General features: G+C 65.0%; 2 protein-coding genes across 12 annotated transcripts; one reads left to right on the forward strand and one right to left on the reverse strand.

The window, feature by feature from the left end:
- Positions 1–1,493: 1,493 nt before the first annotated feature.
- CELF6 (CUGBP Elav-like family member 6) lies at positions 1,494–17,241 on the forward strand. Of its 5 annotated transcripts, none has more exons than XM_075431381.1 (13): positions 1,494–1,749; positions 4,501–4,583; positions 9,711–9,759; positions 11,256–11,384; positions 11,518–11,597; positions 12,070–12,213; positions 12,614–12,758; positions 12,837–12,986; positions 13,313–13,375; positions 14,277–14,357; positions 14,470–14,613; positions 15,844–15,999; positions 16,251–17,241. In XM_075431381.1, the coding sequence occupies exons 1-12, from the start codon at positions 1,494–1,496 to the stop codon at positions 15,969–15,971; spliced, it is 1,452 nt and encodes a 483-aa protein (XP_075287496.1). In that variant the 3' UTR covers positions 15,972–15,999; positions 16,251–17,241. The 5 variants fall into 5 exon arrangements, with proteins under 5 accessions (XP_075287496.1, XP_075287500.1, XP_075287497.1 ...); XM_075431385.1 differs by having other exon boundaries at positions 1,511–1,749; positions 11,259–11,384; XM_075431382.1 differs by having other exon boundaries at positions 1,526–1,749; positions 14,280–14,357.
- Positions 17,242–18,818: 1,577 nt separating this feature from the next.
- PARP6 (poly(ADP-ribose) polymerase family member 6) lies at positions 18,819–25,560 on the reverse strand. Of its 7 annotated transcripts, none has more exons than XM_075432176.1 (22): positions 25,477–25,560; positions 24,666–24,743; positions 24,432–24,526; positions 24,113–24,173; positions 23,896–23,986; positions 23,734–23,800; positions 23,329–23,478; positions 22,941–23,121; positions 22,499–22,552; positions 22,311–22,406; positions 22,131–22,223; positions 21,930–22,055; positions 21,783–21,848; positions 21,552–21,619; positions 21,232–21,280; positions 20,612–20,721; positions 20,456–20,528; positions 20,237–20,330; positions 19,805–19,884; positions 19,624–19,687; positions 19,411–19,495; positions 18,819–19,327 (listed from the first exon to the last, which is right to left on the reverse strand). In XM_075432176.1, the coding sequence occupies exons 1-22, from the start codon at positions 25,477–25,479 to the stop codon at positions 19,225–19,227; spliced, it is 1,887 nt and encodes a 628-aa protein (XP_075288291.1). In that variant the 5' UTR covers positions 25,480–25,560; the 3' UTR covers positions 18,819–19,224. The 7 variants fall into 7 exon arrangements, 6 of the variants coding, with proteins under 6 accessions (XP_075288291.1, XP_075288295.1, XP_075288294.1 ...); XM_075432180.1 differs by having other exon boundaries at positions 18,820–19,327; positions 20,237–20,306; positions 22,968–23,121; XM_075432179.1 differs by having other exon boundaries at positions 18,820–19,327; positions 20,237–20,306; positions 20,612–20,724; positions 22,968–23,121.
- Positions 25,561–25,643: the final 83 nt, after the last annotated feature.

Consider the following 25,643-nt stretch of genomic DNA (forward strand, 5'->3'; position numbering starts at 1 on the left):
CCTTCCCGGGGGGTCTGCACCAGCGTCTCCCCGAAACCACCATCTTGGGGATGCCTGGCAGCGCCTGCACCCGTGCACGGGCCGGGATCCCCGTCGGCGGGGAGGGAGCACCCCGCTTCCCCCCGCCGCCGCGGCCCGTTCCTTCCAGAACATCTATTTTGGTCGCGTAAAACTTGCCGGGGAGCCGAGGCGAACAGGCAGCGTGTGAATCACTCGGGGCCAACGGGTTTAAAAATAAACCCGAGCGGCAGCGCAGAACGGCCGCAGGGCCCCTGGATTTCGGCAGCGCTACGCTCTGCACCTCCGAACGCCGCCCCTGGGTGCCCCTGCGGGCCACCGGCCCTGTCCGGTGGGTGCCGCTGGGACACGTGTGTGTTTGCACACGCTTGTGTGCACGCATGTGTGTATTCGCCCTTGCAGATGTGCACTGGCGCACGTGCGTGTGGGGCCTTGCAAACACGTGCGTCCACGGACACTCTTGCACACGCGTGTGTGCGGGCGCCCGCGGTCATGCGTATGGTTGCTTGCAGGCGTGTGTGCTTGCACACACGTGCAAATGCATGCACGCATGCACACACCGTCTCACAGGCTTGCGACGCGGGCGCGAAGCTGCACGTATGCACTCCTGCAACCGTGTGCGCACACACATGCATGTGCTTGCACACCCTGGAACATGCGTGCACGTGTGCGTGCTGGCACATGCCTGCGCAGGCACGTCCACGTGCTTGCTTTGACTTGCAGTGCGCACACTCGCAACATCCGTGCACGGGCTGGGACGCGCATGCCTGCGCTCGCACACGCTCGCACACACCTGCACATGCGTGGCGGCGCAGCGCAGAAGCCAGGCACCCCCAGCCCAGCAGCTGCTCTGGGACTCATTAATTAACAACCGTGCCAGGTATTAAAGCCGTTCTGTCTAATTACAGCTTGTTTGGGGGCGGCAGGGGGGTCCACCGAGGTGAAAAATGCCCCAAAGTGCCGAAATTGTCCCTGCTGAACGTCTCCTGGGCACTGAAACCCCGCGCTGAGGCGGTGGCCGGTGGGGGAGAGTGGGGTGTTAACTCTGGAACCTACTGAGGGCCGCAGGGGTGAAGGCAGTAGGCTGCTCAGCCCCGCCTCGGGGTGACGCGGGTGACGCGGGGGGTGACGTCGGGTGACGGGGGGTGACGGGGGGTGACAGCGGGTGACGGGGGACGGGGGGGGTGACGGGGACGAAAGGGTTCGGCGTCAGCCCGGCAGGGGGCAGTAGTGGGCGGAGCCGGGCTGCCCCGCGCCGCTGCCAGCCTCCCATCCTGATTGGCCGCCGCTCCCTCATTATGCTAATGTCGTGCGTCTCGCCGGGGCCGGCAGGCTGACGTCACCAGCCCGGTGGCGAGCCGAGAGGCCCGGGCCGAGCCGAGCGGTTCCGAGCGGCGCCGAGCGGGGCGGGGCGGGGCGGGGCGGGGCGGTGGGCGCCTCCCGCAGCGGCGGCGGCGGCGGCGGCGGAGCGGGCCATGGCCGCGGCGGGCAGCGGCGTGGCGGCGGCGGCGGAGGCGGGGGCGGCGTTCAGCACCGCGAACAGCGGCCGGGTGAACGGGCTGAGCCGCCCGCCCGGCGCCATCGCCATGAAGGATCACGACGCCATCAAGCTCTTCGTGGGGCAGATCCCGCGCAACCTGGAGGAGAGCGACCTCAAGCCGCTCTTCGAGGAGTTCGGCCGCATCTACGAGCTCACCGTCCTCAAGGATCGTTTCACCGGCATGCACAAAGGTACGGGGGACTCCGCGCCCGCCGGTGGGGCGCGACCTGGTGGGGCGTCCTCAGGTGGGACGCCCTGAGGTGGGGGCACCCCTGAGGTGAGGTGCCCGGGTATGGGGCACCCCTGAGGTGGGGCACCCTGAGGTGGGGTACCTCTCAGGCGGGACGCCCTGAGGTGGGGGCACCCCTGAGGTGAGGTGCCCAGGTACGGGGCACCCCTGAGGTGGGACACCCTGATGTGGGGTACCTCTGAGGTGAGGTGCCCCCTCAGGTGAGGTACCCCTAAGGCAGGGGTACCCCTCGGGTGGGTAACCCTGAGGTGAGACACCCAGGTATGGAGCACCTCTGAGGTGATGTACCCCTGAGGTAGGGGGACCCTGCAGGTGGGACACTCTGAGGTGGAGCACCCACGATCTGGAAGTATCCCTGAGGTGAGGCACCCTGGTATGGGGCACCTCTGAAGAGGGGGCACCCCTGAGGTGAAGGCACTCCTGAGGTGGGACATCCTGAGGTGGGACACCCTGAAGTGGGACACCCAGGTATGGGACTCTTCTGAGGTGAGGTACCCCTGAGCTGGAGGTACCCATGAAGTAGGGGGACCCCTGAGGTGAGGCTACCCCTGAGCTGGGGACACCCTCGAGCTGGGACACCCTGAGATGGAGGAACCCCTGAGGTGAGACACACTGGTATGGGGCACCCCTGAGGTGGGGGCACCCCGGTATGGGGCATTCTGATATGGAGCACCTCTGAAGTGGGGTATACCTGAGGTGGGATACACCTAAGGTGGGGCACCCCTAAGACTGGGGTACCCTCGAGGCAGAGGCACCGGTCAAAGGCGGACGTATCCCTGGGATGGAGACACCGACATGAGATGGGGCACCAACCTGGGGCTGGGAGCTGCTGTCCAGCTTGGGAGCACCCCACCAGTATTTAGAGCACCCGCTTGGGTTGGGGGCACCTGTCTGGCATTGGGGCACCCACATGAGTTTTGGCCACCCCTGGAGCTGGAGCAGCCCTGAACTGGAGGCATCGAGCTGGCTGCTGGCCTGGCTGGCATCCCGGCACGGGGCACAGAGCACCCGGCAGCCCGAGCAGCGGCACACCACGGGGCTCACACATGCGCTGCCGAGGTCTTGACGGAACCCTCCACCTTTGAGCTGGGGGTCTGTGGCATCGGAGAGGGGACAGGGCACCGTGGGTGTCACCCGGGCAGGATCTCGCTCTTCACCGGGATCTTCTGGGAAGCCGAAACTTGGCGCTTGCGGATGCCACCGCATCGAAGCCCTTCGGCCATGGGGCAGCCACCTGGACTCCGTCGTTCTCAGCACTGCGGCCTCCAAAATGTCTCCGGGTGCCTCCGAAGCTGCTTGCATGCCCTGAACAACAGGATTCACACCTTGCTGGGCCCCTCAGCGCTTCCTCCAGCGTGGGCTTCGACTGCTGCGGCCCAGACGTGCGATTTCATTGCGGACGCTCCTCTAATTTAAATGGCATCCTTCCTCCCGGTGAGCCTCCGAAGCGGGATCGCTCCCTCTCCAGCCCTCCCAACTTCTCTGGAACGCCCAGGCACCATCCACATTGTTGCCTGCAAGGGAAAACAAAACGGGGGAGAAAAAAGAGCGGAGAGGAGGAAGCCAACTTGATTACAGATGGTAAACACTGGAAATGGCACCGGGGCTTACGTGCGCCGCCGTGCTGACCTTCCCTTTCCACCCGCAGCAGGGCTGATATTTAGCTTGGGGGGATCTCTCCTTGCTCCCCGCGAGGGCAGATGTCCCCGACATCTTGTCCCCAACACGGCGGGCAAGGGACCCCATCCCTCGGCGTCCCCCCGCCCCGCTGCCACGCTCCCTCTCCTCCCAGGCACGCTGATTGTACTTATTAAGAGTTATTAATACTTAATCAGCTGGCAGATTTAATTGTGCCAATATTAAAAATGCATCAATGTCAATTTTATTCATTAAATATTTACTTTGTTGAAGGGAAACTGTTTTGCTGCTGTTTTAATATCGTTTTCAGACGCTTTTGGATGTAACCCCAGCAAACTGGGGGGGAGCCCTCGGGGCGGGAGCGGTACAGCGGCGGCACGCGGACCCGGGATGCTCCCGTGGGAGCGGGAGAGGCGGAGGGGAGAGAACCAGACCCCGTCCCCGGGGCTCGCTCCTCACCGCCAGCTCCAGGCGAGCGAGTGGCTCGGCAGCGTGAGTCAGCGTGGGAAAACCTCGCCCCAGGCGCATCCCCGATTCCCGAAGCACCGCGATGTCGGAGGAGCCGGAGCGCCTTCGCCACGCGAGTCCCATCCCGAGGAGGATGATCAGGGCCTGGAGAAACATGGCAGCAAGCCGGGATGCGCAGCCTCAACACCCGGAGATCCGCTTCCCGCCGGGCTTCAGCTGCGGCTTTCCCCGGAGCCTGGGGTCGGAGCGATGCTGCCCACGCCCTGCCAGACTCGCTGCCTGCTCTTGCCTTGCTCCTTCCTTCATCCCGCTGCTCCATCTCTTTTGTGTCCGGTTCTCCCACCCCGTTTCGGGGCTGAGCTCCGGCCCCGCTGGCGGTGGTGCCCACCTGGGTGCCAGGGTGCTGGGTGTCAGGGTGCCAGAATGCTGGGTGCCAAGGTGCCGGGGTGCTGAGGTGCTGGGTGCCGGGGTGCCAGGGTGCTGAGACATCCCAGTGCCGTGTTAACCGTGCCGCTGGCTCTCTGCATGCCCGGGGCTTTGCGGCGGTGCCGGGCCGGACACTGACCCCGTCTCCCCGTCTCCGCAGGCTGTGCCTTCCTCACCTACTGCGCCCGTGACTCGGCCCTGAAGGCGCAGAGCGCCCTGCACGAGCAGAAGACGCTGCCTGGGGTGAGTGATGCTGGGGGGCTCGGGGCAAGCTGGAGGGGGGATGGTGACGCCTGCCTAGGCGCGCGGGCGCAGGAGCTGCTCCAGCGGCCGCAAACCAAAGCATTGATTTTCCTGCTGCCCACGTGCTGTTGCGCTTTCTGTGGGCTCCGACCTCCCGAGCTTAACAAAGTGAAAATAAATATTTAATTATTTGCCTAAATAAAAATCAATAGGGCCACCGGTTGGCTGGGGAAAGCGCTGGGGCCCGGGAATATCAATCCCTGCCTCGGGTGCATGGAGCTGATGGAGGGGGACGAGGTTGGCAGGGACGTGGTTTCCCGAGCCGCGCTCCCACCAGCTGTGGTGCTGCGCATCAGTAGGGTTAAGAGTTAACAGCCCGCTTCGGTATCCTGAAGGAGGTGCGGGGTCAGGCCCTGCCTGCGGGGCATGGGCTTGCCTGCGTCCCCTTCTCCTCACGCACACCCATGCGTGTACACGCGCGTGCATGAGGTGCTCACACCTCCGCGTGTGTGCCCGCCTGTGCTTGTGTGCACCCCTCCAGGCATCTGCACACCCCCTTGTGCCTTTGCACACCCCTATAGCTGTGCACACCCCTCCACACCCCTATAGCTGTGCACACCCCTATACACCCCTATAGCTGTGCACACCCCCCCACACCCCTATAGCTGTGCACACCCCTATAGCTGTGCACACCCCTGTGCCTGTGCTCACCCCTATGGCTGTGCACACACCCCCACACCCCTATAGGTGTGCTCACCCCTATAGCTGTGCACACCCCTATAGCTGTGCACACCCCTGTGCCTGTGCTCACCCCTATGGCTGTGCACACACCCCCACACCCCTATAGGTGTGCTCACCCCTATAGCTGTGCACACCCCTATACACCCCTATAGCTGTGCTCACCCCCCCCACCCCTATAGCTATGCACACCCCTGTGCCTGTGCTCACACCTCCCGGCCGCCCCAACCCCGGCCAGGCCCCGCCCCCGACGCGGCGCGGGGGCGTGTCCAGGCGGGGAGGGGGCGTGCCCCCGTCGCAGCCCCTCCCCTCGGCTCGGCCCGGCCCGGCTCGGCTCGCCTCGGCTCGGCGGGGCTGCGGCCGCCCCGCCCTCCGCCCCGCCCACCGCGCGCCGCTGCGCGAGCCGAGTCGAAGCGGGACGGACCGAGCCGAGCCGCCTCGGGTGGAGCCGGGCCGGGCCGAGCCGAGCCGGGCCGGGCCATGCAGCTGCCGCAGGTGCCGGCGCCCGGGCCGCGGCCGCCCGTGCTGTGGGTGCCCGCCGGGTCCAAGATCCTTTGCATCGAGGTAGGGCCCCGCCTTTGTCTGCCGCCGGCTCGGCTCGGCTCGGCTCGGCTCGGCTCGGGAGCCTGGTGTGCGCGGGGGGGGCTCGCACCCGGGATGGGGGGATGTGCGCCCGGGGTGGCGTCTGCACCCAGGGGATGGGGCTGAGGGGGAGGGGGGTGTATCTGCACCCCTGGATGGGGTGTGTGAGTGTGGGTGTTGCTGGGGAGGGCGTATCTGCACCCAGGGGTGGGGGGTGTTGGTGAGCGGAGTGTTTCTGCACCCAGGGATGCTGTGTGCGAGTGTGGGTGTTGGTGGGGAGGGTGTTGGCAGGGGAGTGTTGGTGGGGAGGGTGTATCTGCACCCAGCAGCGGTGGGGGGCGGGGGTGGTGAGCAGGGTGTATTTGCAGGCAGGGACGGAGCGCGTGCATGCCTGTGTTGGTGAAGAGGGTGCATCTGCGCCCAGGGATGGGTCTGTGTGGCGGCTGGAGGGTGTGTTTTTCCACGCTGGGTTTGTGTGTGTGTGTGTTGGTATGGTGTGTGCGGCTGCGGTGTGCAAGAGGTTGTACTCAGGGGGTGGTTGCACCCACAGATGCTGCACGGGTGCGTGTGTGCCCCCGGGGTGTGCGCAGGCGGGCGGTTGGTGGGCAGCGGTTGCACCCGGGGACGGTGGGTGTGCAAGTGTGTCGGTGGCTCTGCGTGTGTGCGAGCGGGTGCTAAGGGTGTCTTCGCACCCAGCGGTCGTGCGCGTGGTGGTGGGGCGTGGGTGTGCATGGGGGATGGCAGTGGTGGGTCTGTGAGCGTGCGCACGTGTGTGTGCGCGCACGCCGGGTGCGAGCAGGCAGCAGGGTCTGTCTGTGTGCAGAGGGGTGTTGTGCGGGCTCCCACATTGCTGCGGGTGTTGGGTGGGTGTGCGGCTGTGCGTGGTGCCCACGAGGACTCCGGGATCGGGGTGTAGGGATGCGGCGTGCAGGTGTGCATGGGGCTGGGCCGGGGTAGGTGTGTGGCTGCACGTGGGCGTGCAACCATGCTGGGACAGATGTGCGGTCGTGCGTGGGTGAGAGCGTGCGGCTGTGCAGGCGTACGGTTGTGCGGGGGGGGGTGGGTGGGTGGGTGGCACGGAGGGTGCTGTGGGTGGATCTGCGGCTGTGCGTAGGGGAGTGCGGCTGTGGGGGACGCGTGGTTATGTGTGTGGGGCTGTGCTAGGGTGATCGTGCGCCTGTGTGGTGGTGTGACTGTCCCCAGGCCGGCTGTGTCCCCTCCCCGAGAGTTCACCCCCCGGACTCTGCAGGGTGTTGCTGGGGTGGATGGCTGCCCGTACCCGAGTGCCTGTCTCCCTGCACCGGGTGCTGGCTGCCTGGGGGTCCCCGGGGTGACACAGGCACCAGGCTCCTGCAGGCACCCGCTGCTCCAGCGTCACCCAGCACCTCCATCTTGCCTCGTCTGGACGCGTGGTGGCCTCTGGCTGTTGGGCCTGAGGAGGAGGGTGGCACTGAGGACGCACCAAGGGCCAGAAGCGACCCTGTCCCGTGGGTCGGGTCCCCTGGCAGTGATTCACCATGGGCTGGCTCTCCCCGGTGCCCAGGCTGTTGGGGGGCTCCAAATTTGGGTGGGGGGCAGTGCCCAGGCGCTCAGGAGGTGGTTTAGCAACCAGGGGTGACCCGCTCGGGCTGTAGCACAGCTGGGGTTTGGCCATGGGTGCGGTAGCTGGGGCTCTGCCGGGCACTGATGGGCAACAGTGACTGGTGGGTGCTGGGATGCCCCAGATAGGATCTCCTGAGACTGTGGGTGCATCAGCATGTCCTTGAGGTGTGCGAGGATGGGAGGTGGATGGCACGTGGGTATGTGGGTGCTGTGGGCATGGAAAGGAGTTGAGGGGTGGATGGGCAGGGCTAAGGGTGCCATGGGGATGGATGGGTGAAGGGGGGTGGATGGGTGAGCGTCGGGGATCTGGATGGGTGCATGGGGATGGATGGGTGTTATGGGGGTGAGCATTGGGGGATGGATGGGTGAATTTTGGGGTATGATGCGTGTATGGGCGAATGAGTGGGTGTCAGCGATGGGTGAATGGGTGGATGGGTGTTGGGGGTGGACGGATGGGCGTCAGGGGCGGGAGGAGGTGGCTGGGTGGTTGGTTGGGCGTCGGAGGATGAATGGAGGGCTGTTGGGCAGCGGTGGGTGGCTGGGTGACTGTGTGGGCGCAGGGCCGCGGTGCGGGGGTGCTGTGGGGACAGATGGACAGGTGGGCACCAGGTGTGGGGTGAGCAGTGGGTGCCCATGCCGGCCGCCTGTGCCACAGGAGCCGGCGCGGGGGACACCGAGCACCCCGGGGTGGGCACGAGGCGATGCCAGGGGTGCCAAACCCCCCCTTTGGCAGTGCCCACAGGCCGGGGCGGTTTCTGCCTGGTGTGGTGCGGCAGCCCTGGGGTAGGTTAGCTGGTCCCCGAGGCCTGACATTTATAAACATCAGCCGCTCCCGGAGAATCAATACAGTTTAATAACCGGCGAACGGAGACGGGAGACACATCAAAATGACACTCTGCGGCTCCGTAAATGTTATTCTAAATCATACTTGCTGGGTTTATTACATTAAGCATACAGCAGCGGGCATGGGAAATTTATTCCATCAAAGGCCATCGCGCTGGTAAATGGGGCTGGCTGGTCAGTGGAGGGGGTGCAGCCCCCCCTCCAAAAATGGGGTTCCCTCCTCCCGGCCGCGACAGGGCTGGAGGGTGTTGGTTCTGGGGGTTTTCATGCTGTCACAGCCTCCGGGGTTCGGGGTGGGCCGGGTCCTGCCCCGGCGCAGGGGCTGGGGTGGGTGTTTGGGGGAGCGCTGACGTAAGGGGCGACGCGCGGGCAGCCGGGTGGGCCTGTGTCCCTCGGTGCCACCCCACTGCTCCCGGGGACGCGGTCCCCTCCCTGGACCAGCCCCGGCTCTGCGCTGACATTTCTCCCCGCGTTTCCCTGGAGACGAGGTGGTTGCTGTGGAAACCTGCCTTCCTCTTCTTCCTTCGCCATCCTCTTCCTTGCCGCGGGGGGCAGGGGGAGGGCTAGCGCTGGCCCCACTCAGCCCCCAGATCTGGGGACCCCCTCCGGGGGTGCGGGGGGAGCCCTGGGGTGGGGGCGCACCCCCGCCTGTGTGTGACAGCAGCACGCGTGTGCACTGCTGTCCCCGTGCGTGCTCGAGCCATGTACGTGTGCGTGCGCACCCGCCCCGTCACGCGTGACATCCCGCCGTTGCCGTGACGACCCCATCGAGCACATGGCTTGGACTCCGCAGCATCGCGGGGGAAGCATGCTTGTTGCTGTGGAAACAGCCGTAATTGTAGCATTTTTCGGCTAAAAGAGGGGGAAAAGGAGGGGGAGAGAGGAGGAGAAATGGCTCCATGGGGCAGCGGGCCAGGGACGTGTGCGCCGGCCCAGCGTGTCCCGCTGCACGCATGTGTCACGCTCACGGGTACACGCGGCAGCGGCGCATGAGAGGAGGCCGAAATTGGGGGGGAACTGGGAAAAGGAGAGCGGGCCCCTGGCCGGGGCTGGCTGGGTGCTGCTGCTGCCTCTGCAGTCCTTTGCAGTCGAGGAAAGCGGGCAGGCGGCCAAGGCTGGCACCAGTGGTCCAGCGGGCGCCTGCGGGTCCCTGTCCCCGGGGCCGTAGCGTCGCCCTCCGCCCACAGCATCGCCAGTTCGACGCGGCCACCAGCCCCGGCTCTGTTCTTGCAGGGCCCTCCCCCGCTCCCCACCCCGGCCCCCTGCGCCAGGCTGGGGCCAAATCCTGCCCTTCCCCGTGGAAAGGGTTCACGGCAGGCACGGAACGGCCGCTGACCGCCCGCTCCCGCTTGTGTGTTGCAGATGAACCGCCCCATCCAGGTGAAGCCGGCTGACAGCGAGGGCCGAGGAGGTAGGTCCCGCTTCCCTGGCTGCCCCGCGCGGGCAGGGGGGCACAGGGCTCCCCGGGGGATGCTGGGGGACACAGTGGCATCACGAGGGATGCCGCAGGGAGGTTTGTTTGCAAAGAAACCCGCCAAAGGAGCTGCCTTTGCTGGTGGCATCCAAACCCGAGCGCAGAGCAAAATGCTCTCCCTGCCTGGCCAGCTGGGGGGAAAGTCCTGACGTCATACCGAGAATGTCCCGACCCCGATGTCGTACCACGAGCATCCTGACATCATGCTGGGCAGAGCGCCAGCCAGCCACTCTCCAGCAGCCCCTTCGTCTAACGAACAACCAAATTACCCGACCCCAGCAGAGTCGGGGTGCAGGAGTCAGCCGCGCGTGGCCCGAGACCCTCTCGAACAGAAAGTGCTGCCCGCACCCCTGTGAATTCCCTGTGGGTGTTTGCAGCTCGCAGGGCTGCGGCGTTTCCAGGTTGAGTTGATAATTTAGGCAAAATTGCAGGAATCAGGTCAAAACCCCACGACATTCCCGGTGCCACGGACAAGTGCTGGACACGCAGACCGCCGGGGTCCTCGCATGGGGCCACGTACCCACCGTGGCATGGCTGCGGTAGATCTCCCCTTGTTCAAAACACGTTATTAAACACGCCGCAAGCTGGTCCTGGCGCGTCCAAAGGGACCGGGCAAATAAATTACCCACTTACCGAGCGTAATTGGTGAAGGATTAAAAATCGATGGGCGAGCTTGGGAGCCCGGCTTCGGCCCCCTCGCCCAGGAGGCGATGCTTGGCCACTGAGCCCACTCCCCCCAGCTGCCTTTGCCAGGAGATGGTTTATGTTTAACTAGACAACACGCAAGCCCTATTCCCTTAGCTAATTTTCCTGGTACCTTAACAGACAGAGCATTAATCGTCTCCTGCCATTATTTATTTATTTCCCTGGCAACGCTCTTGACAGGGCACCTTATTTTCTTTGTCAAATGCCATTAGCGCGCGGCGGGAGCGCGCGGCCGCGCAAGACAGATGCTGGTAATAATCATGAAATTCTCATTATTTACTCTCCCTTCTCTCGTGTTTGGGTTATTTATGTCCCCTGGGCATGGCCGGAGGCTGCGGGTTATTCTACGAGTCAATCATACAAAGGCAATTGCCGCTGTTTTGCGGGCTCTCTTTGTTTCCCAGCCGCATCCCGCATCGGTGCTGCGGGAGCCGGCTCCTGCGTCCCTGGGAAAAGCCCCAGCTCTGGTCCCTGAAGCGGGAGCTGGCTCTTCCCGGCTTCACCCCTAGGTGATTTCCCTGCTGGAGTGGTTTTCCCAACCCGAGCGTTTTGTAGGATGGAGGTGATAAACCTTGTGTCTTTCTTTGCCACCGGATCGGCATCGCTCCCTCCCCGGCCTCTGGCATCGCCTGGCTCTTTGCCTTCCGCACACCATTTGCAAACCAGGGACGCGGGGAAGGGGCGGTGAGTGGCATCCCGCTCTCCGATGGGCTTGGTTTTGTTTTTAGAAGACAGGAAGCTCTTTGTGGGCATGCTGGGGAAGCAGCAGAGCGAGGATGATGTCCGGCGCCTCTTCGAGCCCTTCGGCCAGATTGAGGAGTGCACCATCCTCCGAGGGCCCGACGGAGCCAGCAAAGGTGAGCGTTGGGGAGCCGGGCGAGCACCCTGCGGGCCGCTGGGACCCACGGAGGGTGGGAGCTGCTGGCTGGGCAGCGCTGGCTCCTGCAGCAGCCGAATCCAACCTCTCCTGTGTCCCCTCTCTGCCCTTAGGTTGTGCCTTTGTGAAATACGGCAGCCACGCCGAGGCACAGGCTGCCATCAACAGCCTGCACGGCAGCCAAACCATGCCGGTAAGTGCCAGGCTCTTGCCCAGCCCTGTTTGGCCCCGTGCTGCCTGCGTAATCCAATCATCAGCTAATTTGATCCTCTGTCTAATTGGATCAAAATCCTACAGACCGGCAATTTGTTGGCCGGATCACCCTGAAGTTCATCCTTGCCTGGGTGCTGAGCCCCTGGGGTGGGTGCGCAGGGCTAATTCCCTCCACGCTGGCGAAAGGGGCTGTTTAATTAACGCCGAAGGTCAAAATTGTGAACGAGGAGGGGAAAAAGGAAACAGAGGTCAGGGAGCCGCCGCTGGGGAGAAAAACCGGCTATAATTAAACTTCACATCGATCGCTGGTTGCTGATGCCAAGCCGGGCAGCATCCCCGGAGCCGAGGATGCTGTGGCTGCTGCGAGCCAGCGGATCCCTCCCGGAGCGGGGAGACATTGCAGGGGCGTTGCCGGGATCCCACCATCAGCCCCGTCTTCTCCCCTGTCCCAGGGTGCCTCGTCCAGCCTGGTGGTGAAGTTTGCGGACACGGATAAGGAGAGGACCCTGCGGCGGATGCATCAGATGGCGGGGCAGCTGGGCATCTTCAACCCCATGACCATCCAGTTTGGTGCCTACGGGGCCTATACGCAAGCGGTAGGAGCTGCCAGCAGCCAGGAGCTGGGGTTTGTGGGGAGCCCCGTGGCTGAGGGGGGGCTGGTTTTGCCCACGAAAGCCTGCGTGGGACTGTACCAGTGCCAGCGGACGCAGATGCCTGTCGGGGTTGGCGTATCCCCATTTGGGGACACCACAGAGGGCTTCATCCGGGCCCCCAGGTGAGGGTGGCGTGGCTGTAGGGCGCAGTGGTCCCATGTATCACTGTTTTTAGCATCACCGAGACCTCCTCCTGTCCTGTGGTCTGGCAGCGGGTGAAATTTATCCCTCCAAGCCCCCGTGCGTGGGTGCAAAGGGAGGATGCTGATTTGTCCTCCCCTGCTCCCCCCTTCTCTCCGCCTCTTGCTGGCTTTCCCCTTTTCCCCCCGTTTCTTTCCTTCAGATCATGCAGCAGCAGGCGGCCCTGATGGCGGCCGCGCAAGGGACCTGCCTGAACCCCATGGCCGCCATCGCCGCCGCCCAGATGCAGCAAATGGCCGCCTTCAACGTCAGCGGGCTGGTGGCCGCCCCCCTCACCCCCTCTTCAGGTACGACCCCCCTCCGTTTTCCTCCTTGATGTCCTTGGAGGTGGGGGGGCTGCCGGCGCTGACAGCTTCCTCCCGCAGGTACGAGCACGCCCCCCGGTATCAGCACGGCGCCCGTGCCAAGCATCGCCACGCCGATCGGGGTGAACGGCTTCAGCCCGCTGCCACCGCAGACCAATGGGCAGCCCGCCTCGGAGACCATCTACACCAACGGCATCCACCCCTACCCAGGTGACCCTGCCCTCAGCCTGCTGCGGGGCTCGGCCACTTTCCCCCTGGGGCTGGTGACGCGTGCTTGGCTTGCACGGTCGGCTCCTGGGGGTGCCCCCCCACCCCGGGAACACGCTGGGTGAGCCAGCCGTGCGCCGATCCTCACCAAAATCCCTCCTCCCGCGGCATCACTACGTGGCGATGCTCTCGGCTCCTATGGAACGTCAGGAAGCAGCTCTGCCCCTCCGTGGTGGCGCTTGGCCGAGGGCCCTCTCCCGCGGGAGCTGTGCATCCCTGGGTTCCTCTGGCTTATTCTCTCTTCCTTCTCCCTTCTTTTGTCTCCTCAGCTCAAAGCCCCACGGTGGCAGATCCCCTCCAGCAAGCCTACGCAGGCATGCAGCACTATGCAGGTCTCAGACTTTGCTTGGCACTTCTTCCCTCTCTCCCCTCGTTGCTCCTCATCCTTATTTTTCCGGGGGGTCAACATCACCTCGGGGATGAACCACGGGACTGGGGTAGCGTGCTTGGGCATGGATTAATGCGGCAAGCGTGGGGTGACGTACCCTGGCAGGAGCTCCAGGGCAGCGATGGGGGTGACGCTGATGCAGAGTGCCCTTCCCTCATCCCCGGCAACACAGATGAGCTCCCGGCATGGCGTCCCATGCAAATCTTGGATGGAGAAAGTGAATTTTAATGCCTGCTGGGCTGAGAGGACTCCATGGGGGAGAGCTGGTGGCAGCACCCAGGAGAGGGGGTGAGGTTTGGGCGGTGGTGGAGAGCCGGCTTCATGTCGGGTCCTGCAGAAGTGCGAGCCTGCGGGTAGAGATGGCTGTGGAGGCACCAGGGCATCAGAAGTCTTCAGATGTTTGTCCCGTGGCTGAATCCAGTGGCTGGGGAGATGGGACACAGAGAGAAGGGAGCCAAAGCATCCCGTGGAAGTGCTTTGAGCCCAGCAGTCATTTAATTAGGAGCACTAAGAGTGATTTTCAGATGTTCAACAGAAAATTGAGTTTTGGATCCAAATTTGTTTTTTCTTTTCAACCAAAAGTGCTGGCTTTCCTCAACCTTGAGGCCGTATTACTGCTGCTACCAGTGCTCCTCCTGGGAGAGCTGTTCCCAGAGGGTTGGCGTGCTGGGAGGCCGGGGCCGTGCCGGCAGGGCTGGGACGGGCAGAGCCAGCAGCCCCAGGGCAGGAGAGGCACCTGCACCGAGCGTGGCAGTGGGGGGACACCCCTGTCCCCAGCCCTTCCCAGCGCTGTGGCAGGAGCGAGGTGGGTGCCGGCGTCTCAGCGCCTCGTTTCTCTCTTCCAGCAGCATATCCCACCGCCTACGCGCCCATCAGCCAAGCCTTTCCCCAGCAAGCGCCCATCATCCCACAGCAGCAGCGAGAAGGTGAGGGGTTGGGGGGGGCACCACGCTGCGGGGCCGTCAGCTCCTCGCTCTCCCCACCGGGGTGACCCCCGCCTCGCGGCTGATGTGCGGCTGTCCTTTGTGTGTCACCCAGGTCCCGAAGGCTGTAACCTGTTTATTTATCACCTGCCCCAGGAGTTTGGAGATGCGGAGCTCACGCAGATGTTCTTGCCTTTCGGCAATGTCATCTCTGCCAAAGTCTTTGTGGACCGTGCCACCAACCAGAGTAAATGCTTTGGTAAGTCCCAGTGTGCGGCTCTCCCCGGTGTCCCACCTCGGGGCTCTGGCTCTCTCTGGTCTCCAGCTTGGAAATCTCCAGCTGCTGTCCAGCTCAGAAGGTTTGGCTCTCCCTGACGTCCCAGCTCAGAGGTCCAGCTCTCCCTGACATCCGCAGCCCAGGGTCTGGCTTGGGCAGCACCGATGGGTGACCAAAGCCACGTGGTGGCTGGAGCAACGCGGCTGGCTGTCCCATGGCCAAAGGGCAGTTTTTTGTCCTGCACTGTGCTGGGACAGAAGGACACACCCTCCTGCTGTCCCCTCTTATGCTGTCCCCCGTGTCCTCAGCCCAGCTGCCTGCGTGCCTGCCAGGGAGGGCTGGCCACTGCTTGCCACTGCCACATTTGCTCATGTGGCCAAGTGCCACTGTGCCACCAGCATGCTCTGGCCTGCAGACAGGTCACCATGGTGTCCCTGTAGCCCTCGTCACCTTGGTGGCCCCACAAATCCCATTACCTTGGTGTCTGCAGACCTCATCACCCTGAGGTCAATGTAGATCTGCTCACACCCCAGTGTCCCTGCAGACCTGCTCGCCTTCGTGTCCCCACAGACCTGCTTGCCTTGATGTGCCCATAGACCCCATCATCTTCATGTCCCCACTGACCTGCTCGCCTTGGTGTGCCCATAGACCCCATCATCTTCATGTCCCCACAGAGCTGCTCGCCTTGGTGTCCCCACAGACCCCATCACCCTGGTGTCCCCACAGACCTGCTTGCCTTGATGTCCCCATAGACCCTGTCACCTCAGTGTCTGTGGAGGTCCCATCACCTCGGTGTCTTTGTAGACCCTGTGACCCAGGTGTCCCATGAGCCCCCAGACCCCATCCTGGTGTCCCCGCAGACCTGCTCGCTTGGTGTCCCCACAGACCCCATCACCTTGGTGTCCTTGCAGTCCCCATCATTGTGGTAGACCCTGTCACCCCAGTGTCCCCACAGATCCCATCACCTTAGTCTCCCCAGAGACCATTCCAGTGTCCCTGCTGACCTTGGTTTCCCTGAAGATGCCATCAGCCCATCACCGGAGCTGTGCTGTTACCCCACCATCGCCCTCTCCCAGCCCCTAAAGCTGGGGCTCCACCCGAGGCTGCCCGCAGGAGCATCCCACGGGACTTCCGTGCCTTGGTTGAAGTAAAGCAGCAACCTGTGATGTTTACAGTGACAAACTCCTCTGTCACCTTGTCCCTCGCCCCCAGGTTTCGTCAGTTTTGACAATCCGACGAGCGCTCAGGCAGCCATTCAGGCCATGAACGGCTTCCAGATCGGCATGAAGAGGCTAAAAGTCCAGCTAAAGCGGCCGAAAGATGCCAACAGACCCTACTGACCCCTGATCACCCTGGCCCTGCGGAGAGGTACGGGGGGGCTGAGGGGGCTGGCCCTGCTGCACCCCTGCAGTGCCCAGGGGCACCTGGCAGTGGGGCTGGGCTCACCCGAAGCGTCGCCGGTGCTGTGATTTCTCCAGAAAATGTCCTCGCGCGTGTAGGGGTCTCTGTGCCCGGGGCCGTCTCTGCGTGGTTCAGACGGGGATTCGGGTCCTTCCCTCAGTCTGTCCCTCGCTCCGTCCCCCGGGACATGGGCTTACGGCCCCTTTGCTGTTTCGCAGGTCGGGCGTCCCGTGGTGTCTGACGACTTTCCCCTTCCCCAAGTGCAGTATCCAAACCCGTAACTCTCTTTCTTTGCAACACATCCCGGAGGAGGAAGAGGAGGAGGAGGAGGAAGAAGAGGAGGAGGAGGAGGTGGTGATGGAGGAAATGGCAAAGAGGAGAGCCATTCTGGTCGTAGCTTTTCTTTTCTTTTTCTGATTTTTTTTTTTCCCAAACTGGTCTTGTTTGTTACTTAACGGGAACGAGAGAGCGAGGAAGACAAGGAAGGAGGAGAGTGATGCGGCACCGGGGCTGCGATTGGCTGCCGGCCGCTCGCCAGGACTCACCGAATCCCTCACCGGGAGAAAGGATGACGGCCACGCGCAGCTGGGATACGATCTACCTTTAATTTTTTTTTTTTTAAAGCACTCATTTGCTGCTACCGATTTCCCAGGAGAAACGAGGAAAAGAGGCTCCAAACAGATTCTCAAACCAAAGCCGGTGGGATGGGACCAACCTCGGGCGCTTCACCTGGAGGATGCTTGTTTGGAAAAAGGAGAAATGGCGAGATTTTTCTTTTTCCCCACGTCGGGGGGGGAAAAAAAGAAAAAGATCAAAGGATGTTGGACTTATAGAAGATATATATAAATAAGTATATATATATATATCCCATGGAGCAGGGCGGCGGGACACGCGCTTCCCCCTGCTCGTCACTGGCACAGGGACATAGGATTACTTGTTTCAGAGTCATATCATTCCTTAGAGTTTAGGGACCAAAGGACTATTGCTTTTTTTAAATATATCTATAAATAAATTAATTTAAAAAAAAAACAAAACACACAAAAAAACGAAAACCAGGAAAGAAGAAGGAGAGAAAAAAAAAAAAAAAGAAATTCAGAAGGTTGAGAAAAACCTCGGGTGTTAAAGAAATGAGAGCGTTTCCTAGAGGGCTCGGTTTCGAGGGGCTGATCCGCGGGGCTCAAGGGCTCGGTTTCGGGGGGCCGATTCACGGCTGGGGATGGGGGGATGCGGGGAGGGGCGTTGGGGGGCTACAGTGGCTCCCCCAGCCCTGGGGCCCAGGCGGGAGCCGGTGGCGGGGGGGTGGGGGGGTCAGACCGGTCGAAAGAGCCCCTTGGTCGCCCCTGGGAGAGGGCGAAGCGATGCGGCTCCTTGCGTTTTCGGCTAGTTTGGGGGAGGGGGGGTTTGGGGGGGATTTTTTTTTTTTTCAGCCAAAAAAAAAAAAAAAGAAAAATGTGAGGTTTCGGCAGAAACAAAGCGAAGCGAAATAAACTTATTTTGTCAAAATCGTCAACTTGGTTGGTTCCTTGGAGCAATCGCTGCCGCCTCAACCGCCTGAAGCCCCTGGGGAGATGGCGCCGGGGACCCCTTTTTGACGAGCTCAGCTTGGCCAAAAGCATCCTCCGGGAATTTGGTGAAGCCGGGAGAGGAGCGCGGGCCTCTCTTTTTATTTGGTTTTTTTCCCCAGGAATTACCTTTTTCCGGAGGAATTCACCCCAACTGCGGAGGGCAGTTAGCGTGTCCGGTGGGATGTCCTTCACGGCCGCACCCGCAGACGAGCGACGGCAGTGAACGTGGGAAAGGGGCCTGATTTATTTTTCATTGGGGGGAGGGGGAAACCCCAAAACCCGCAAATTTAAGCAAAAAAAAGAGGTGGCCAGCCAGGTGGGCGGCGTGGGGACAGCCGCCCGCCCGGTGTCCCCCCTGCCCGGGTTTGGGTGGCTGTGGGGACGTCGAGCAGCTGGTGTGGGGCGAGCGGTGGTGGACGAATGTAGGGGTCCCTGCGCTGCCCCCAAGGGCAGGGGACACTGCAGAGGGGAGGCTGAGCGCCTGCCCACCGCTGTGACAAGCCCGCCGGGTCTCAGCCGTTGGCTCTGCCTAGCCCAGGGTATTTTGTCACTGCCGTGGCCCAGTGCTGCCGTGCCTGACCTGGAGCGCCCCGGGAGCGTGGGGAGCCCCAGAGCCCAGCGACCCCCGCAGTCCTCCCCGCCGCCTCTGGGGCCCCGCCGACCTGCTTTCGCTGGGGTCCGGGTGCGGGATGCAGCTGGGCCAGCGCTGGCTCTGTACTCCTCCAGCTGCTGGGATCGGCTTGGGCTGACGTAAAGCACGGTCCGCGGGGACAGGCCCTCCTGGTTCCGCACGCGAGGCTCTGCCGCGGCACCAGTCCCTGCGGGGTCCCGTCCCCGCGGCGTGGGTCCCATCGCCCCAGCATGGCCCTGACCCCAAGGCACAACCCCTTCTCTGGGGTGTGGGCCCTGCTCCGTGGCACCATCCCTTTGCCACAGTGGGACGGTGGTGCGATTCCCTCCCCGCAGCCCCGTCCATTCCCTGGGATCCTTTCCCGGTGATCCCATCCCTGCCCCATGATCCCAGCAATTGCCCATGACCTTCCCCTGTGATCCCGTCCCTTCTCCATGATCCCGTCCCTTCCCCATGATCCCGTCCCTTCTCCACGATCCCATCCCTTCTCCACGAACCCGTCCTTCCTCCATGAACCCATCCCTTCTCCACGATCTCATCCCTTGCCCACAATCCCACTCCTTCCCTGCAGCCCCAACCCCCCCAGGCTGTTTAAATACTTTAACTACACCGACACAGATTTCCTTTTCTCTTTTTTTTTTCCTGTGGTTTTTTTAGGTTTGTTTGGTTTGGGTTTTTTTTGCTTCGGTTTCTCACCATCGATAAAAATGCTGTCGCTGTCAACGCCAGGAGGGGCTCGGCCACCGGCCACGCCAGCCCCCCGCGGCGCCTTCTCCATGCTGCCACGGGGTCGGGGACACTAGGGGATGGGAAGGGGACAGGGGACAACTAAACCCGCCTGGTGCTCACTGGATGCTTGACGCCTATGTACAGGGTGGAGCCACCGGCGTCGGCCCTGTCTCTGCCCTGCCCGGGAGGCTCGAAACCTGCTCGCCCTTCCCCGGCCTTGCCTGGGGTCTTCCCTCGGGGCCTGGGGGTCCCTGCCACCGCCGCTGCTCAGTTCGTGTACACCTGAGTCCCGATCACCCGCATGATCTCCTTCTGGATTTTGGGGTCCTGAGTATTGATATTGGCGTCGCCCACTTGGCCGTCTTCGTACCTGCAAGGGTGGGGAGAGGGTGTAGGGGGGGGTCCCGGGGGTCTCCCACAGGTGCCGGTGAGGCGGGTGCAGCTGGGACTCACACAAAGAAGAAGCGGGTGCAGACATGGTCCGAGACGGGGCAGACCCAGATGTTGCCGTGTTTCTGCAGGTCCTTGGAGGTGATGACTGCAGGGGAAGAGGCCGCTGGACGGGGTCGGACCCTCCCTCCCTCCCTCCTGCACCCACCGGCTGAGCCAGGGGCGTGGGTGCTGCCCGGCTGCCTCTCTCCGTGCCCCCCCCGTGTGTCCCCGCACCTTCACAAAGCGCGATGCAGTTCAGGTTGCGGCTCTGGAGGAAGCGGGACTGGATGGAGCGGGTCTGCGGGGACAGCAACCGGCGTTACCGCCCCGGCTGGGATCAGCTTGCCCCGTCCCCAGCACCCGTGGGTGCCGTGCCCCCATCCCCACCCTCCCCCGACATCCCCCGGCCCGTCACCTGGGGGATGGTGTTCATCCGGTTGTACCTCTGCACCAGCTCATCCTTCGAAGGCATCCGGTGCTGCCCTTTCCCCATCCCTGCGGAGAAGCCAGGGGGCAGCCGTCACTCCGGGGCAGGGAGCACCCCGGGGTGAGGTGGGGACACACATGCCACAGACTGGGACGGCCACACCGGGTGCTCCCGCCCTGAGGCCGAACCTCGGGAACCCCCTAGAAGTGGGTGCAGCAGCTTTTGGGGCCTGGAAAACGTCGGGGTTTCCAATTCCCCGGCGCATCGACAAGCCCCGAGCCAGCTGGGCCGAGGCTGGCGCGCGTGGGAAGGATGCGGGACGCTGCCCACTCCCGCGCGGCTCCTCCGGCCAGCATGATGCTCATGCAGGGAGCGGGACGGGAGCGCAGGCAGGACTGGGCAGCGCAGGCAGCCTCTTACCTGAGTATCCAAAGGAAATACTGGAGATGGGGCTCAGATAGATGCCCTTGCCATAGGCTGCTCCATGCAGCTTGCAGGAAAACACCAGGGTGAGCTGTGCGGGACCACCCCGACAGCTCGGGCGCGGTGGCGGAGGCAGCGCGTGGCCAGCTGCCTGCATCCCTCCCTGCCTGCCTGCCTGCCCCGGGGCACGGGGAGCGGGTGTGGGGTGACCCTTACCTGCAGCTTGGTGTAGGAAGCGTTGACCAGCCCATTGCGGAGGATGGAGTGCCAGTTCTCAATGTGCGAGCCGCTGGGAAAAAAGCCAGCCCCACGTCAGCCAGCCCCACGGCGCCCGCCTGGGGGGCTCCTGCCACTGCCCCCCCAGCAACTCACTGGAAAGCGAAGGTGCTGCCGTAGAGTTTCTTGGCAGTGCGGAACCGAGCTTCCTTGGCCGGGGGGCTGCTGAGCAGGAGGAACTGGTGCGAGGTGTGCATGAACTTCAGCTGCTACCAGGGGAACGGGCCGAGCACAGGCGGCGCCAGCGGGGAGGGAGGACGGACAGATGGACAGACAGGCAGACAGAGATCATGCACGGCAGCCCGGCCCGGCTCTGGCCGTCCCGAGCTCGCCAGGAGGGCCCATGGCATTCCCCCATCTCACAGCCCGCACCAACCACCTTCCGTCCCACGGCCCACGCCCTGCCTCCGTGTCTCGCGGGCTGCAGACCCCACCCCAGCGGCTGCATCCCGCCCCCCAGACCCTTCCATCGCCCACCCCGCATCCTCACGCCCCTCACCCTCCCCCCCACACCCCATGTCCTGCATCCCACCCCCTACGTCCCACCGACCCGCACCCAGCGCCCTGCATCCCACATCCCACCCCCAACGTCCCACATCCCACAGTCCACATCCCACCTTCCACCTCCTACGTCCCGCATCACCCCGATCCCGCACCCTCCGCCCCGCATCCCGCACCCACCCACTCCCCACCTGGAGCCCGGCCAGGCCCCTTACCCTGCTGAGGGGCAGCTTGACGATGTGTGATCTGTTGCTGGAGATGATCCTTGGGGAGAGGGACAGGAGGAGGAGGAGGAGGAGGAGGAAGGTCAGACAGGGTGGTCTCACGGTCCCATGGGAGCAGGGCTGAGCTGGGAGCCATGCCAGAACCCTTCCCGAGGCTGGTGGATGGCTGCGACCCCCCAGGAGAAAGGGGCCGAGGGCGTCGTGCCGGGGATGCTCGGCTGCCCCCCACCCCACCCCCTGTCCCGGGGGACGCGGGGCAGTGGCAAGGGACGTGGGGCAGCAGGACGTGGCCGCAGCACCCTTGGCCTTACCACTGCAGGAGGGGGTGGGCCAGAGGGTCCAGCTTGTCCATCTGCTTCTTGATCTCCAGGTAGGACCCCTGGCAGAGGTGACAGGGGCGTGCGTGGGTCTCCCGGCACCCACCCAGCCGTGAGCAGACGGGTGTCAGCACCAAAATGCCACCCCCGGTGAAGGATCCTGCGCCAGGGGGAGGGGGGGGCCTCACAGGGGGCCATGGGCGGTGCGGGGCCACGCCGGCATACCTGGGTCATCTCCCGGATGGACATCACGCTGTCCAGCGCCTTCTGCAGCCGCTCGTAGTTCTTCTTCTGCGGGTGGGGCAGGAGAGAGGTGGCCATCGGAGGGGCCCTCCGAGCTCCCCCCAGGCCCATCGCCCCCCCAGCGCTTACCTTGGGGTTGAAGGCAAGCGTTTTGGGGTCGTTGGGGTCTACCACGGAAGGGTAAGGCTCGAAGATGATGCTCTTGCGGGGGGACTCTAGAGCGGCGCGGCACATGGCCACCAGCAGGTCCACCACCTTGGGGACGGAGCGCGGGGTGAAGGGACAGCACCCCAAGGCGACGGCGCGGTCACCCTTCGCGCGCGACCCTACCTCAGCGCCCGTGGCCACCTCCTCCGCCGCGCCGGACATGACGCCCAGGGTGTAGAAGGAGAAGACGCAGAGCTCCCGGGTGCAGACCGCCGGCTGCGGAAGGGACAGGAGGCGTGGGGAGAGTCCGGGGACGGCGACACGGGGCAACAACCCGTGCCCGTCTGGTCCCTGCCGCCGCACCTTGAGCATGGAGCCGTTCTGGAAAACGTGCTGCTCGTCGCAGACCACGCAGTACTCGTTGAGCGTCGGGATGCGCTGCTCCGCGTACTTCATGATCTGCGGGCGAGGACGGTGGGGCTCAGCCCCCCGCGCCGGGCGCGGGTGCTCCAGGCGGTGGAGGGGGCTGAGCGGGGGCGCAGGACACGCACCTGGACGAGGAAGCCGTACTCCAGTGTCGGGACATTCTTGCAGTGGCCACCGACCTGCGCCGGAGCCGGAGGAGAGCCAGCTGCGTTACCCCCTTCCACCCAGGCACCCCCACCTCCGCGCGGCACCGGCTGCCCCCCGCGACCCCCCACCAGCGGCGCAGCGGGACCCCCCCACGCCAACGCCCTCCCGGGGACGCAGCCGCCGCGGGGCCGGGGCTCCAAGGCGGGGAGTGAAGCCCTGTTGCCGGCGTCCCAGCTCGCCCAGCAGCACCCGAGGGTGCCGGGGACGAGGCGCGGGGGACGACGCCCCGCTGGGGCTCCCCCCCAGCCCCAGGGGGGTCCCGCTGCCCCACGAGAAGCCATCCGACCCCGGAGCGGCCCCCAGGGACCGCGGGAAGGGAAAGGAGAGGAAAGCAAGACCCCGCGGCGGGGAGGCACCCACCAGGATGTTGAAGGGGGCGACACCTGCCTGGGTGCTGGGGGGGGGGTAGCCGAAAACCTCCACCTTGGGGTTCTTCACCGTGCAGGAGACGGAGCGGTTCATCAGGCGGCTGCCGCGAGCCTCGGGGATGCCCAGTTTGCCCTTCAGCGCTGAGTCCTGGATGACGGGGAAGCTGGGGGACCTGCGGGGATGGCGTCCCGCTGAGCGCCCCGGTGTGGCATTGGCCCCTACTCCCCCGGCGCCAAAGTCCCCCGTCAGGTGGGTTCTGGGAGCCACCTTCGCCTCTGTGGGCTCCAGCAGGGAGCAGCGGCCGCGGGGCGAGTGGGGAGACGGAGGCGTGGGGAGGGGACAGAGTGCCGCTCCCTTGGGGATGCCATCGGGGTCTTACTTGGGGACAGGGGAGAAGATGCTGAGGCCAGCACGGAACTTCTTGATGGTGCCGCTTGCCTTGAACCAGCTGTGCCGCTTCTCCTGCTGGGTCTTCAGGAAGTCGTTGCTGAGGTGCTTCCATTGCTGGGACGTAAACATGCCCAGGATCCTGGTGGAGAGCGGGCGCAGGGGCTCGGGCTGGGTGCCAGCACCCACGGGTCCAAGCGCGTGGTCCACGGTCCACGCCACCCCGCTTCTCCTCTTCCTCATCTAACACCGGCGACGAGCCCGCCACAGGGACACATGGCATGGAGAAGGCAGTGGCACGGGGACGTGTGGCACCGGCCATTTTGGGGGCAACACGGTGACCCTGCAGACCACCCCGCCCGCCACCCCGAGGTGCCCCGTGTGTTTTGGCTCTTACTTCTTCAGCTGCAGACCCAGGCCGAAGCCCTCCTTGTTGGACGGCTGGAAAACCTCAATGGATGGTTCTGCGGGGAGAGGGAGCGGGACGAGCCACGGGTGCCACCGCCGGCCCCGCCCCGGGTTCGCGTGGGGATGCCGTGGCCTGCCTGTCCCCGCTCACCGGGGCCATCGAGGTACTGGGAGAGGGAGAAGCGCAGGCGGAGGACGATGGGCTCCGTCCGCAGCACCTTCCACGCCGTCGCCACCTCCTCCTGCCAAGGCAGAGCCGCAGTCCGGCACAGCCCGCGGGGACCCCCAGCCGGGGGGGGAAATTTGGGGACCCCCGGGGCATGCATGTCCCCGTCCCTGGTGCCGGTGGGGGCACCCCAGTCACTCACATCGAGGAAGCTGATGTTCACGTGGAGGTCGATGTCCACGTCGTCGATGGTCCCGTACTCCCTGCGAAGACCCATGGCACCGTGCCGGGGGGACAGGGTGAGGCTGGCGTGGCACGGGGACGGGGGGGGCACCCACGGCGGGGTGGCGGGGGACACGCGAGGCTCCCCGGGCACCAAACGTGGGCACCCCCGAGACCGGGACGGCACAGGGAGCGCGCCTGGGTGCCTCAGGGACGGCACGGCCCGGTGCTCCGGGGACGGCGGAGCCGGGTGCCCGGGGGCACCGTGTGGGGGTGCGGGGGTCCCAGCGCGCGCCCACCTGATGGCCACGGCATTCTCGCTGTAGATCTCCCTCACGGCGTCGATGTCGGCGTCCAGCTGCGGGTGCCGGTACAGGTCGGCGGCGCAGGTCCCCTGCGGCACGGTGCCGTGGCACCGTCAGACCTGGAGCTCCCCCGCCGCGCAGCCCCGCACTCCGGAGCGGGCGCGGGCAGGGGGCTGCCGAGCCCCCCGCCCCGCGGCACCCACAGGACCCGGCGGCCACAGCGCTCACCTGGACGCCGTAGAGGAACTCCTCGGACTCGTTGTCCCCGTCGGAGTCATCGTCCGTCCAATACTGGCCCTTGAGGTCCTGGCGGGCAGAGGGTTGGGGGGCAGCGGGTCAGGGGGGGCAGAAGGTTAGGGGGCAGCCGGGCTGGGGGGAGAAGGGCTGGGGGGAGCAGATTAGGGGGGGAATGAATTATGGGGGAGCAGGCTGGGAGGAGCGGGTTGGGGTCAGGTCTGGGGGGAGCAGGATGGGGGGCAGCAGGGGATTGGGATGGGGGAGCAGGATGGGAACAGCGGGATGGTGTGCAGCAGGATGGGGGGGTTGGGGGAGCAGGATGGGGGGCAGCTGGGGGGGTTGGGGGCAGCCAGATGGGGTGTTTGGGGGAGCAGGATGGGGGGCAGTGGGATGGGGGGCAGCGGGAGGGTGTGGGGCAGCAGGATGGGGGGGTTGGGTGACTAGGATGGGGTGCAGCAGGATGGGGGTGCAGCGGGGTCGGCGAGCAGGCTGGGGGTGGCGGGTTGAGGGGAACGAGATGGGGGGGGCAGCATTTTGGGGGGCAGCGGGCCGGGGGGGCAGGATGGGGGGCAGCGGGGGGGGCCGCGCACGGAGCCGCCGGGGGGCCCGGGCCATGGCGGGGGGGCCCCAACCCCGTCCCCCTCCGGTGCCGGGGACGCGCGGGGACGCCGGTGCCGCCCCCCCGCCCCGAGCAGGCCCGGTCCCGCCGCCCGCCCCGCGCCGCCGCCCCCGGGCCCCGCTTCCCCGGGCGGGCCGTGGGGGGGTCCCCGTCCCCGTCCCCGTGCCCCCGGCCCCCCCTCACCATCTCAGCGGCGCCCGGCCGGGCCTGCCGCCGCCTCCATGCCGCCGGGCGGCCGGGCGGCCATCGGGCCTTGACGTCAGGCCCCGCCGCCGGCCCGGGCGCCGCCGCCGTCACCCGGCAACGCCGCCGCTGACGTCACCCGCGGGGACCCCCGCGCGCCCCCCTCA

Source organism: Opisthocomus hoazin, chromosome 10 (genome assembly GCF_030867145.1).
Source record: "Opisthocomus hoazin isolate bOpiHoa1 chromosome 10, bOpiHoa1.hap1, whole genome shotgun sequence".
In the NCBI taxonomy this organism is placed as follows: domain Eukaryota; kingdom Metazoa; phylum Chordata; class Aves; order Opisthocomiformes; family Opisthocomidae; genus Opisthocomus; species Opisthocomus hoazin.

What these genes read in the sequence shown, in the direction of transcription:
- CELF6 (XM_075431381.1), top strand. Translation starts at nt 1,494, where the DNA reads ATGGCCGCGGCGGGCAGCGGCGTGGCGGCGGCGGCGGAGGCGGGGGCG. An exon ending in TTTCACCGGCATGCACAAAG is followed by an intron (nt 1,750 to 4,500) that starts GTACGGGGGACT and finishes CCGTCTCCGCAG; the next exon opens with GCTGTGCCTTCCTCACCTAC. An exon ending in CAACCAGAGTAAATGCTTTG is followed by an intron (nt 14,614 to 15,843) that starts GTAAGTCCCAGT and finishes CCTCGCCCCCAG; the next exon opens with GTTTCGTCAGTTTTGACAAT.
- PARP6 (XM_075432175.1), bottom strand. An exon ending in TCAAGCTGCCCCTCAGCAGG is followed by an intron (nt 20,725 to 21,231) that starts GTAAGGGGCCTG and finishes TTCCCCTGGTAG; the next exon opens with CAGCTGAAGTTCATGCACAC. An exon ending in GGCAGCACCTTCGCTTTCCA is followed by an intron (nt 20,529 to 20,611) that starts GTGAGTTGCTGG and finishes CTTTTTTCCCAG; the next exon opens with CGGCTCGCACATTGAGAACT.